Below are 14767 nucleotides of genomic sequence, written 5' to 3' on the forward strand. Positions count from 1 at the left end.
CTAATTTTGCTTCATAAATTCGAATGAAACCTGCTGAATAATGTTACATTAACACATTGAATTACATACCGATTTGTAGTTTTCATATACTTAAAGAAAAACTGATGTGACATTTCGAAATCTAACATGAAATACTGCACTACTGTTATAGCTTCCGGTAGACATTTGCGATATAATTTTGTCATTTCTTTGATTACATCGTGTTAAAAAAACATCTAAATTATATTTGTATATTTTTTTTATTATGTCTCAATCCTAAAATTCTCGGTGATGCTAAACTTTTGGCCATAGCTGTAGATGTACTCGAATACAAATTCTGATGACCTTTTACAACAAGGGCTTGGATTTGGATTTGTAATTATCCAGTCAGAGCCTACAGTATTGGATTTGAATCAGAACTTCCACTCAAAAGCTATCTGCAATACACAAAAACAATCCAACCTCTGAGACATTGCAGAGCTGGAATATTGAACAAGAGGCGGACGAAGAAGATTATTTGGATTTTCGGTTCAAGGGTTTTGAAGAGTATAAGAAGAAGTAATAATGAAGGCAGCTTACTTGGGTTTGAAGGGAAAAGGGTGCAGCTCTTGCAGTGAATGATCTCCTTCACAACTGGCATATCCTGTGAGACTCCTAGTCAGGCATCATAGGGTTCATTGGCGCAATCCCAGTCATCATCCCAAGGCCAGGGTCGAAGTCTACAGAGAATAAAAGCAACAACTACCTTTATTACCGAAGAGACTTCATTAATGCTGATTTGAGGTACAGTATGCTGAAGTTTGGGGATCATTATTTATTTTCCTCATAATACAATAATACTAATAATACAACAAAACAAACGGGGTGGGGGGGGGGGGGGGGGGGGGGGGGGGGGAATAGAGGAAAGACTTGTATCCAGCTGTTTTCATCAGCAGGTTACAATGCAATAAACCTATTTTTCAAGATTTTCATACTTATATATTATATATACACACTTCAGAAATCAGTAATAACCATTTGAATACAAAATAGAGACATCAATTAGAAATTTGATAGACAGCAGCTATCTGCATTGTATCAAGACAACACGGTTCAGATTATAGGTTGGTTCAGACTGCCAGGGTCGGATTAGAGGGAGTGTCTGAATTGGGCTTTGCTATATGCAGGGCGACTGATTCCAAATTCGGGTGAATACTTTTTAAAAAATCGGGTAGAATTATTTAAATGAAAAAATCATATATTTTCATATATAAAATCAAGAAAGAAAGAAAGAATAAACAAATAAATAAATAAATAAATAAATAAATAAATAAATATCTGGGTAGAGAAATCTGGTTTTATTTAGAAAGAAATAAACAAATGCTTAAGCACAAAGTGTTGACAATAAAGTTGTAATCAGCAATTTAAAACCCCCAAGGTATGTATATTTCCACACATTGGGGTATGCAAACTTTTGACAACATCTATCTCTCTCCCCCTGTCTATCTCTCTCTCACACACACACTGTATATGGGAGGCATTTCTCCATTCCAATCAAGTTCTATTTTGTAGTGGAGTTGCAAGTATAATTGCACACAGAACAATGGGAAAACTAAACAACTTTACTCCATGCTCTTTTACAAAGAGAAACGATCCACTGTTACATCTAAATGCTCTTGGCTTAAAACACACACTCATAAAACAAATAACTGGGAAGAAAAGTGTGCAAAAAAAAGCAAATCTTAAAGCTATATTTACTGTAATTTTGAAAAATCTAAATCTATCTATCTATCTATCTATCTATCTATCTATCTATCTATCCATCTATCTATCTATCTATCTATCACACTAAGAAGCCACATTTTTCTAATAGGTAAATCAGCTTACCGTCATCTGCGTCAGTTTTGCTCTGTTGCATTTGAATCACATTGAATGCGTTTATTCATATACAGTATGTGCCTATCTGGGGAGTTTTCGGGTTTAACCCGAATGCAGAAAAAAGCATTTGGGATGGAGAAATCGGGTTAAATCAGATAAAACCCGAAAATCAGACGCCTTAGCTATACGCTACTATAGGAAACACTTTTTTATGAACCAACACGTTTTTCTTGCAGAACAGTATTGATTCCAATATATTTGTACACTTGGAAATAATAACACCATTTATTCTCAGGTAACACCCCCCCCCCCTGTTGAAAGGAATTTAATCTTGAAAGCTTATCGATCTTCTCTGTCTCGAGTGCATCAAAACTAAGTTTTTTTTTTTTTTTTTCTGAAGACTGACAACATTTCTATTTCCAAAACATGAATCTGGAAGACAGATCAAAAAGGGAGAAAACATATATTTGAAAATACATTATATAAAAGGGTAGAAAATGTACGGTAATTATTAAAAGCTTGCAGGAAAAATATGTGGACTGTGAAAGTCTTTTATCTGGGGGCTTTTTTTTTTTTTTTAAGCAAGTTCGTTTCCGTGTAGCCAGCTGAGCATTTTCCTTTCGTTCAAAAATTACAACTTGGCCACCTGGTGGTACTGTGTTTATGCAATAAATATTAAAAGTGAATGTCAAGAAAAAAAAAATTCCGGGAAGAGCCTAACATGAACAGGAAAAAAAAAAAAAAAAAAAAAAAAAACACCACCAAACGAAATAAACTTGACTTCCTCAAACCACCATTCCTAACACAAAGCCAATTGCTTTATTGGGAAGCTATCGAGAACAAAAAAAAAATGTTTCAAAGCATATGTTTTTTTATACCGTTCATCACATTCTTTCCGGTGTAATGTTTAACAATCCATTTCCTGTAATTTATATAATACAATTTACATATAATAAGCCAGCCATCAATCAGTTATGGGAAAGACACTGGAGTCTCTCTTGAGGGGATTCATCAAGTTTATTCTATCCTGACCTGTGAGCTACACACTTGTGGAAATTTGGAATAATTCCACACCCACTGTTTCAAAGAGTTCCTGCTCACTACTAGACAGAGCAAAGTAAAACTTTATTCTTTTAGAGGATGGCGGCCACACCTGCACTCTTCCAATGTGCAAAACAGGCGAGCACTGTAAAAGATAAATAATACAGAACCTACCCATCTGCCAACCTACCATAACAAAACACAGTGAGTTACAGATGGAAGAGTCTCAAGTGAGGTTTATGGTGCTGCTTGGTCTTACAATGTTAATCAAACTAGGAGGAAACTATGTTAATGAGACACATTAGTTTCTCGATTAAACTTTCCATTCCTTCAAGTTGACATGGCTTATGGTTTTTGATTTTAAAAAACAAGTAAAATAAGTTTGATGTCGGCATGTAGCACTAATATTACTGCCTGTAGATGGGCTCACAAGGTGGATGCTACCTGACGTATGCGTCTGTATTCTGACTGCCACCATACGACGCAAATTAATGAACGGACAATCAAAATCCAATACGCAGAGTGCGGTCATTTCACTGAGAATCCTCTGGAATTCTAGTCAGTGTCTATCCTGGTAAAATATAAAAAAAACCAAATGAAAATGCAATATACAGTCTAGTACGTTGGAGTTCAGGGATTCACATTTGGCTGCCTCTATTACCCCCAACATACAAGCCAAAATAAGGTTATAACCAAGGCAGATAGTAACCTGTGGACAAAGACATTTTCCCACAGATTCCTACTTCACACGGTTATAACCTTAAAACTTTAAAAAATCTCACTTAGTGCCATTTCACTTTCAGAGCAGACAGATTTAATGTGGAATAAGTGAGTTTTAAATGTCAGCAGTCTTTCGGACAGACTGACTTTTGGCACCGGGAATTCCTAGCTTAACTTATAATAACTCCACACTATGGGAAAGAAGCTGCAAAAATAAACATACCCAATTCTGAAAGACAAAAATAAACAGGACACGTTTGCTCTGAAAACCAGAATCAAAAGCAAATCTAGGACTTATATTACACATTTAATCAATTCTATTTAAAAAGACAGAAATGTGATTCACTAAGCAGTGCAAATGCCCTGCAGATAGCAGCGAACCCTTCAGCCCTGTGTATCTGCAGCTAGCATTTCTAATGAAGGACAGCTGGCACCCAACGCAAGGCTCTCATGGGCCGGATTTGGCCAGCGGGCTGCCAATTGAAGAACACTGCACTATAGGGTTAATTTGATCAACTGATATCCCACCGGGATAAGCTACAGCTAGTTTTTATTAGAGCAAATTACAGCAGGCTTGCATCAACCATTTCTAATTAAAAAACAAGTGATAGATGCAACCTAGGAGGATCCCCCAACACTTAAATGCTCAAAAAAAAAAAAAAAAAAAAAAAAAGTGCAGAATCCTTTGGAAATAAGAGGTCAGTTACTGCTGCAGCTACACACGTCAACAACAAGGGACACAGTCTTACCAGCAAGAGACAACTGTAAATAAATTGAGCAGTCAGAAATGAATCCTCCCAATCTGTAGCGCTGCTGTCTTCACATCGACTCCACAGGTTTTAGACTGATGCATGCCTCGTTATGTATGTGTGTGTGCACCACGGGCGGTAAGTCTACATTGGCAATAATGCACTGTATTTCAGAAGTAAAACTCATCATGGAGTTGCGGATAACTGAAGTCACGGATGAATGGAGTGCTGATAAATGAGGTTCTACTGTGTAATTATATATATATATATATATAATAAAAAAAATCAAGACAACTGCTCTAGTCTTGGCTTTACCAATAGGTGTTTATACAATTCTGAGAGGGAAGTGTTAAAACATCATGATGGGGAGGCTGGCTGTAATAAAAACGTAAAAGAAAATTATTTTCTAATTGCACTTATTAATCTAATGGGCTGCATATTGCTGGTGCCTCTGTTAATAAGATGCGTGAGCTCTGAGGATCCCTGCTGGTAAAATAAATAAAGTAAAACAAATTTAAAGGAAGAATAAAAAAAAGGTTGATCAAAAAACACTTTCCTTGGGCACCTCTGCAGTATCCCTGTGGAGGATTTAGCAGGAAAAAAAATGGGAGGTGACCTTTCCGTGGCTCGATCAGAAAAGAAGCGCTTGATTAAATATTTGATTGATTTTTACATAAAGCAGTGAAGAGAGTGGTAGAGAAGACAGCAGTTTATCTTAAATAATGTCTGTCAATACGTTATCTCCACGGCACTTCTGACACATTTTCAGATTTATGCAAGTAAGACTGGACCAAATTAGGCAAAAATGACTCCATCAAACACGTGGAAAATGATTTGCCGAATCTTTATTCCGAGCTGAATAAGGAAACTGCTGAGGCAGCACTTGTTTAGCTTTAACAGTTGTTGTAATACAGGTTGACTGGGAGAGAACAGCTGGATTCCCAGTGATTAATGGGAAGGAGAAATGCACTCCAAGATCAAACAAATTGGGGTCTAATGAACTGCCCTCACATCACATACTATAGCTGTGCCCTTCATTACCTCTGGGGCACCCGAGTACTATCTGACATTGCCAGTTTACAGTTTTGCAACTGGCCTATCTGTATCAGGACCAGAGGGTCACTGGTTCAAACCTTGCTGATGGATATTCTCTGTCTGCATAAGCAGCATTCAGGATAGTTATCAGTCAGATTTCAGTATCGCATCCCCTCATCCCTTTTTTTCTACCCTCAATATTTCTCTTAGGTGCCATTATTTCAATATTATTTACAAACCGCTTTTAAGTATAAATTTCAATAAAAGTATGTGTATATGCAAAGAGCTCTGAATAGGTTTATGAAAAAGGACAATTTTTGCAGAACGTTCACACAAAACCCAAAAGACTTGAAACTGATCATAAAAAATAAAATAAAATATTCAGTTCAATTAATGAGATACTTGATTGATCAGTAAAACGGTTCACATCTGTTTACTCAAATTACAATCGGCCAGAAATTGTTGTATTTTTTCCCCATAGCATGTGGTGCAAAAACAAATTCCAGGTTCTGTGAGATCTAATAATGGTTTTAAAGACTAAATCAGTCTTTATGAACACTCACTAGAACAGAACCCACAGAGATGCAGAGCATTTGTTTTTTGAAGGGCATCCTAATGACGCACTACACCATCCATCCTCAGTACATTCCTTTTATAGACCAATCGTGACCTTCAAAGTCACCACCCCCTCTCTCTGTCTCATATTGTACAGCCTGTTAAAGACCGTGATCTGTATCTTAATGCTTACCAGTACTTTGAAAGCGGCACAGGTGAAAGGTCTGACAGCGGATTGACAGCGGTGGAGACGAAAGCCCCTCTAACAGTGTTTGTATTAGTAGAATACGTTTGACACTTTAGCTGTCCCAGGACTTGACAAAAATCAATCTTACCTGACATGAGAGGTTGTCCTGTCATGCCCATTGGAGCCATGCCCAGGTTGTTCATGGCTGTTGCCCAGGCTCCTGGGTCTGACATTGGCATTCCCATTGGGCTCGAGTCCATTGCCATATTCCGGATTCCTTCTGCAACACCAAAGAAAAAGCAAGCAAACTTTAGGACACCCTATTCACATCCTACAGTGCTAATGTATGACAAAGAAAAGCCTTACCTCAGCTGAGCGCCCAAGGAATTGTTTGAGCTATACCATATTGTTTGAGCTATACCATATTTTTTTTTTATAAAGAGTCTACTTTATAAAATTAAATCATGTTTAACTTACAGCTGTACAACCTGTTAAATGTATAGATCTATGTTTGGTGTCATCTGAAAATTGTCAGTAATTACATTCAAGACATTTTAATAAAACTCAACCAAAGTGTAAAATCTAATTTCTTATCTCTTATTGGCATTATCATCACTAGCCTCTTCTCTTCTGTAGAAGATCTTATGGTTCTTTTATTGTATTTTATACTTCAATTTGGAATATGCAAATATTTCAGACAATACTATACATTTCAAAGTTGCATCCCAGAAGCAAATCATACCATGTAATTTACCCAAGTCTCATTAACATAAAAAAAATCAAAAAATGAATGCAGTGTCCATAGCAGAACATTCTTGTGTTCACAGATATCTTACCATATTTATAAATATACAAAACGAAACCTGTAAAACTAGGCTTATACAATATCAACATGAACCCCCATACATCCTCAAGGCATTAAAACAACCCCAGACATTCCAAAACTGCTTCCTGCAAACCATGAAATAATCATATGCATACCTCATAGGAATAGGAAACGCAAAAATCACTAAAACTTAGTGACGGATATTTACCCTGATAATCTGTGCTCATTAAAAGGTGACTATACCATTGAATAGCCAGTTCCAAACTGCCACATCTCAAATGCAATTTCTAAGGTAGATAGAATTCTGGAATGTATACCATATACATATGCAAGTAGATATGTACACATATACACCTAGACATACTGTAAAAAGCACCTGCTATATGTACAGAGACTACTGTAGTTTGTGATTACAGTTTAATACAGCAGCGACAAGCCATTTAGAACTGTCATTGTATTCAATGAGAGAATGCTTGAAGCTAAATTATTTCTTTGCAGGTGAAAACTAAAGATCAAAATGTACCTATAGAGACATTAAAACACTATTAATCAATCCAAGTAGAAGCTTTACTCGGTACATAAGACATACAAAGAAGTGAATATTAAGGGACAGTATGTTACTTCTGTGTTGGCTCAGCATTCAAATCAGTAAATGAATGATTTTGCTGAAACAAACTGGCTGATGTACACATTTATACAACAAAGCCATAATACTGTAAGCACTGCTGTCACTGCTAAGGCTGTTTTCAGACACAGCCCATGGTACTAAAGCTCCCATTGCCCTGTAAATCAGTTAAAAGCCAGTTAAATTGTTTTGCCACAGCTGCATTGCTGCTGTAATGAAGGGGTAATACAGTTACCGTTGCTCCCCCAACACCCACGGCAAGCCAATTATATTCCCGCTTTTGTAACAATGACAAAGACATTAGAAAAAGCAGCTGCCGTTGTTAAAGCAGGTTGGCTTAACTGCCACAGAAACATTATTGACTCTGGCTCACAATTGCTTTAACAAATTACTTCCAAAGAGGAGCTGATTATTCCCAGCTGCATACAGCAAATAAACAAAGCAGAAAACTCTCTTTTGATCTTAAGGCAAAAATGGGATACATTAGTGTTTTAAATCCTGTCACACATGATACTGAAATATCTACTAAAAGGGGTAGTGCCTTTCATTTTTAAGTTTCCTGCTAGGCTGAGTGATCCTCCATCCACCTTTTAGGCATTATTTTAGATATTGAACTGAGTAAGTTTAAAATATATAAATAAATATAAGAAAGAATAGCTTGAGAAACTCTGGTAATACAGTAATTGGAGTGATATACTGAAATAAACAACAGTATCTGAAGGCAATGGTTTGGTAGAACAAAAGCAAAGAACATCAAATGAAATCAGTCTACCCATGGAAGCTTCTTCAGCCATCCACTCTACCAACACATAAAGGTGAAATTTCATGTTTCATCTCAAGACTGTGTATAAAATGATAACGATAAGCCTGCTGGTGCTAATAACAGCCTTTTGCAAAGGAATTCTTCAACCTGATGCTACCCACGCAGATCAATAGCAGGGCAGACTGTCTTTTTGCCAAGATGACTCTTATTTCCTTAACACCCTGTTAGTACTGTCAGAGGATGACAGTATCTGTGCCCCAATATTAAACCCTTCAGAATGAACGTATTCCAGTGTTATATTATTGGTGACCATTGATTTATTTTTTTTTCTAGCAAAGAAAATGTATGACCATCTTAATGGACCCCATCCAACAGATAAATCAATAATAATAGCTTATGCTCCATAATTTTCTAGATTTGTTAATTAGAAAACGAGCAGCTTCTGCTCTGTTATTTTCCCTCCCTCACACACAACTGATTAATATCTCCTCTCAAAACAGGTTTCTGGGGGTAAAAAGCAGTGGCATTTAGACCCAGCACTGTCGCTTTAGATCAGGGGTGTTCCTGGAGGGCCGCAGTGTCTAATGGCTTTTGTTCCACCCGAGCTCTCAATTTCTTAATTGGTCTAATTATTTGATTAACTGGACACATTTAATCAAGAGCATTTTTAAAACCATCAACTATAAAAGACTGAAATATTAAATATCTCAAACTCAACAAATAATTCGATCAGTTATGTTAATTGAGAGCTTAAGTTGGAATGAAAACCAGAAGACCCTATGGCCCTCAAGGACTGGAGTTTGACACCCCTGCTTTAGATTATTAAAATGTTCCCTGCTGTGGATTTGTGTGTGTGTGTTCAACTATTTTTCTAAACATGCATTGTACTGTAAGTCAGAAAATTCAATTTGTATTCTACTGGGGTCCTGCTCATGAAACTAATAGAATCAATAATGTTTTTTTAATCTATTGGTTGAAAGCTTTTCTTTTTCACTGACTGTGCTGGGACTGCTGTTGAAATCTTCAAGCTGCTAGCCCAGTGAGATGGAACACCCTGTAACTTACAGTGCCAAGTCCCTACAGCAACTCCACTCTTCATTGATCAATTAACTCAGGTCGACAGAGATGGCCCATATGCACCCATTCAAAACATTAATTATTAACCAACCTCATTTTTTCAATAATCTTCTTGTATTTTTCCATTATTAGACTTGCAGTGCAAATGAGAAGTGAGAGTGCAGAAGATTAAAAAAAAATAATAATAATAATAATAATAATAATCAGCTCATTAGGATTAGGAACAGCCTACGGCGCTCATAAAGGATCTTGCAAAAGGTGCCAAACTTGGTTGCTATTGCTTAACTATACCTAACTTGAGCCAATCCTAGAATGTATTGGTTGTTTATTTATTAAAGGATGTATACTTATCAATATCAACAGTGATTCATGAATGAGGTTTCATTGTCAATCAATTAATCCCCAGGCGAGACCATAGTTCAGTCATCTGAATGAATAACCTCTGTCCCAGGACTGCTTGGATGATGACAATGATGATGCGTTGGCTTTCCTGCCACCAACATCTCCCATGAATTGCTATCATGTAAAATATGCAAAAGTCATAAAAGAAAACCACATGTTATTAACAACTGTCCCTTCAGTGTATTATCTGTCTTCTGGCAAAAGCAAATAAGAGGGTGAAAAACAAGTTATTTATACAACGCTTACTGCTTGCCTAAGCTTTCTTCTCCTCTAAAAGATATAAAAAAATCTCTTGGGATTCTATTAATCAGCTGACTCATACTCTTGAGCCATCCTTCAAAGATAAATAAAATGTTTAAAAAAACGGCCGCCCCCCCCCCCCCCCACACACACACACACAATTGGTATTTAAAAGCACAGTTACCATGCCTGCATTTTGTGGAAAACTAATCCTATGAAGCTCATTCAATTCAGCAGGGCAAACACAAGGTGACAAGAGCGGCAAAGGCTCTAACCTCTTCTGCCTACAATTTGGCAAACTGATGAATTAAATATCAGCATACATCAAAAGCTTCCGGATCTTTAACTTTATTCTTTTTTTTCCCCTTACCAAACATGTCTGAGGTGGCTGACATGTAAATAAGACTTATAAATATCTCTGTTTATAGCAAACCAAACAGTCTGGGAATTAACAAATTATTTAAAACATTAAAAACAAGACAGACACACAAAATGTAATATTCATTTTATTTTGGCTGCATTTCATTTTAAAAGGGTATGACTTTAAGGGCATTACATATACAAGAATCTAGAAAAATTTGGCACAAAATAACATTTCTTTAAAAATGTGTAACATATTTTCAAACTTGCTTGAGATCCTGATACATATTTTAAAACATCCTGTTACATATATTAAGATTATCTCTAGACACGGTTTAAGTTTGTCATTAGTTTCACTCCTGCAGTTCACTTAACTATTTCCTTCTCGAAAATATTTGATTACAGCTGCACAACCATAAATCCACTTGCAGCAGTGTTTTTAGTTTTTTTTTCTTTTGTAATGCCAACACATTTGTGGCATTTTATAATGTGTTTTGCTGAAAGATGAAAAGTTGTTCCATGACACAGATTTTTTTTTTTTCTGCTAACCAATGAATAATTTGGTCATATTCCCAAACAATGTGGTTTAGATCACTCTGTCATCCACCCCCTTAAAACACCGTGAAACCCATCCAGTGTTCCCACTGCGAAAGAAAGACAGGACACAGACAGACAGAAAGAGTATAACTGTTGTTTTTTTTAAGCCACAATTTCAGAAAGGTTATAAGGATAGTTAGGTTCTAGAGAAAAAAAAGCAAGTGCTGGCTGCTAACCAAGTTAATCCAAGACTGCTCTGTGTTAAAAGGCTTCAGGGGAAATGTGGGGTGGTGGTGATGATGGATGTTATTGTTGCTCTGGAATCAGCTGGTTATTGCTCACTCACAGTGGCAATGCCCAGACAGGCAGTGCATCAGAGAGGTCAGAAACAACCCAAATCCCTGCCCTAGGGAGAAGAGTAGACAGTCTTGATGCAGAAACCTCACAAGCCTGAATAAATGCAAACCCCCGGGTTTCCCTGACAATCGATCAATGACAAACATCCCATGCATAACTGAACAGTGTATACAGTCGCCACAGGAGAGGTTGCCGTCCTGATCTCTGCAGATACTTGTTTAAATGGTAACTGCAAATAATTTCATCCCAGACAGCCATGGCTTTTTAGACGTATGGTACAATTAATTTTGATGACTCAGACGTTTGAGGTTGGGTTGTTTTTGGTTTTAAAAGATTGGTTTAAGACTGTCTGGGCCAATACTACAGGCTCCAAGTAGCATTTCATAGGTGGTGTATCAAAGGCCTCTAATTCTGACCAAATGTCTTTCAGTCTTCAAAATATCTCCTCGCTTTCAAAAGACTTTTTGGTCCCTTTCAAACTTGTAATAGAAAGCATTAAAATACATTTTCAAACCTCATTGTTCTTCTAAATAACCTCCTAAGCTATTCCTGGAAGTTGACACAACCATCATGTTGGTTTTATTGCTTCTTCTGTCACCAGAGTATAATATCAAACAGCTGTCCTGCTCAAATATCAGAAAACAAGAATGCCCAGCAACAGTCCTCTCAGGGTTTGATAAGGCTATTTGATCTCTCAACAGCAACCCAACCTCTGCAATTGATGGCATAACAAATTAAATTAATGTTTTAGTGTACTTTCAATTTCCAAACAAAAGCCTGTTATTTTTTTATTTTTTTATAGCCTACTGTGTAGGCAAGCTCAAGGTAAGTCTTTGCATCCCCCATCTATCTGTCTGTCTGTCCACACAATCCCCAAGGAACAGACCATTGTTTAGGTACAGTGGCCAAGACTTATAAATGGAGGCTGCTGTTTCATCAAAGCAGATGGCCATGCATTACCTGGCCCTCGCACCTCATTAATCTTTTTTACTCTATTTTTCAATTTCAATGTCTAAAGTATAGCAGTTAATGTCCGCTCTGTAGCAAGTGAATGTTATATGCACAAGCATCATCACAGTGTCTGCTGCCAAACCAGCAAGACTGAGATAAAGATCTTGGAGCTGAAATCTGAAGGACATTCAGCATTTGATTTTTAGGCTGGATTTCAGAACCCAAGTTTTTATACCACATCTAACTAGGTACTCAGACCCACTACCTTCCACACTGAAAATCTGAGTGCTACCGATTTGACACTACCTTGAATTTTGTAAACTATTTAGCAGATTTTGTATCACAGCAAGCTTTATTTTTTTAACCTGCTACCCACCTACACCACAGTCCAGCGATCTTTGCAGTGGAATACTCCCCAGCCAACACATCAGTAAGGAGTTCCAGCATGACAGCAAGACTTGGCATGAAGCTTTGGCTACGCCTCGGGCACACAGAACTCACTGGCTTTTATTTGAACAATACAAGGGCCTTTGAGACTGCAGTAGGTTTTAACAAAGGCCTTCTGTCTGCCCATGACAATGTGGTGGCATGAAGATATTTCCAGGGAGACTGTCCTTTAATGATGTACACAATTCAAAAGATGCTTTGGTTCCATGTTATGGTTCAAGAGTATATATTCTGGGTACAGTGCACAGATATGGCCCTTTTTTGTAATCAAGTTGCATCATCCAAAGATTAACTGAGAGCTTCAAACTGCATCCCAGTAATTAAGCAGTGAGTTATTTCATTTACCCCCCACCCCCACCCCACCCCACACAAAATATGCATTACTCAAAGTGACAATTACATTAATGCATATATGATTTATTTAATTTGTTTGTTCTGTGCATGAAAGATTAGCCAAGCAATACAGGGAAATATCATTACGGCCCATTAAGTTTATTATAAAGAAAGGTTGTAAAATGAAACATGCAATCTCTTTTTCCTGTTGTTTGTTGTAGCAGTAGAAGATGTTGCTCCATAAACTACCAGATCATTTAATAAGAGCATAAAAAAGACATAAAAAACAAACTCATTACTACCAAGCCTATGGTCCTAGTTAGAGTTAATAACATAGTGGAGGGCACAATCTAGGAGTGGGTGTAATTGACATCTTCTATTAAAAAAACAATACAAGAAAAGCACAACCAACCACCTTTAAGGTGAGGTTATTGGCTTTATAGAGTGCTGGTTTCAGTATTTCCAAATCATATTTCACAAACTTTAATATACACTTATGTTGACTGGATGCCTGCAGAACATAAACTGAACAAAATGTAATACAAGATTTATTAAAAAAAAAAAAAAAAAACAGGAATACTGGATCCACTAAAACAAAAGCAGCAAAAACAAAAAAAACCACGTCCCTTCGGAGCCAATAATTAAAATGATATGCAGCATGACCGAGCAGAGAATCCCATGTGATTGACATATTAGAATTCCTCTATAGTACGTTAGTGCAGCCCTCAGGAGAACCTGCCTATCAATGTGAATGCATTATCATCTTCGTAGGCAAAGACCAAACAAATTGACATAATAGAATTCCAGTATTTTCATGATTGCTCCGTAGTACAGCCCTCAGGTAACCAGTGTATCAAATTTAACCCATTATTTTCTTCATAGGGAAAGACATCAAAAATATTAAAAAAAGCTTTAAAAATATTTTAAATAAAAACATGAAAACACATTCCAATGTGATATGAAAATGATATATAAATTCTTGTAATACCCTTGAATGTAAAAGTGATAATACTATCGTTCAGACTGGAGTTGCTCCAAAAGCAAGAGAATCCGAACACCATAAAGAAAACAGACTTCAACATCTACTGCAGTCCTACCTGTCAAAAATCGATGAGTCAAGGGCAATAGAAACCATACCCACCACACAGCTCGACAGTATTAAAGCTGACTTTATCTTTCAATTAAAAAAAATAAGGACGCCTCTGAATACAAGCTCTCCTTTGGAGACTTTTAAAGTTAACAGAAGGCAGCCTCCATCAAAGCTAATGAAACGTATGTTGTCTACGTAGACTGAGTAAACAAACCAAAGTGCCAGTGCTGATCCAAAAAACTTACCAATAAATAAATAATTAAATAAATAAATGTCAGTTTCGAGTTCTTGTTCGTGTTTCACAGCGTTTTTAAAATTTCCCCACACTCTTTGGACAACGTTATGATTACTGCCACAATCATTGGCAAACTCCATCCCCCCCCCCATCCCACCCCCAGATTCCAATACCAAATGTATCACTTTCCATAATAATGGTGAGCATCTCTTTAAAATCAGAAGGAGGATTTTATTTTATTTTTGTAATGTTCGAAACCAATGCAGAAACAGCAATGAAATCATTAATTTTGAGAAGACTCAGCAAATCTGAATTCCTTAACGGTACCCCGTCTGAAACATCTGGAAACTGTTAGTATTGTAACTAGAGCTTAACAGGGCTCTGCTTTTTAAACAATGATT

At 36.9% G+C, this 14767-nt stretch overlaps 1 protein-coding gene across 1 annotated transcript in view; it reads right to left on the bottom strand.

The window, feature by feature from the left end:
* Positions 1–14767, bottom strand: part of LOC117412178 (ecto-NOX disulfide-thiol exchanger 2-like) — a 122629-nt gene that overhangs the window by 29551 nt on the left and 78311 nt on the right. The window contains 3 exon segments of the mRNA XM_058989318.1: positions 559–639; positions 642–698; positions 6272–6403. Of these exon segments, the coding sequence (XP_058845301.1) occupies positions 559–639; positions 642–698; positions 6272–6403 (270 nt within the window).

This window comes from Acipenser ruthenus, chromosome 16, assembly GCF_902713425.1.
Source record: "Acipenser ruthenus chromosome 16, fAciRut3.2 maternal haplotype, whole genome shotgun sequence".
NCBI lineage: Eukaryota > Metazoa > Chordata > Actinopteri > Acipenseriformes > Acipenseridae > Acipenser > Acipenser ruthenus.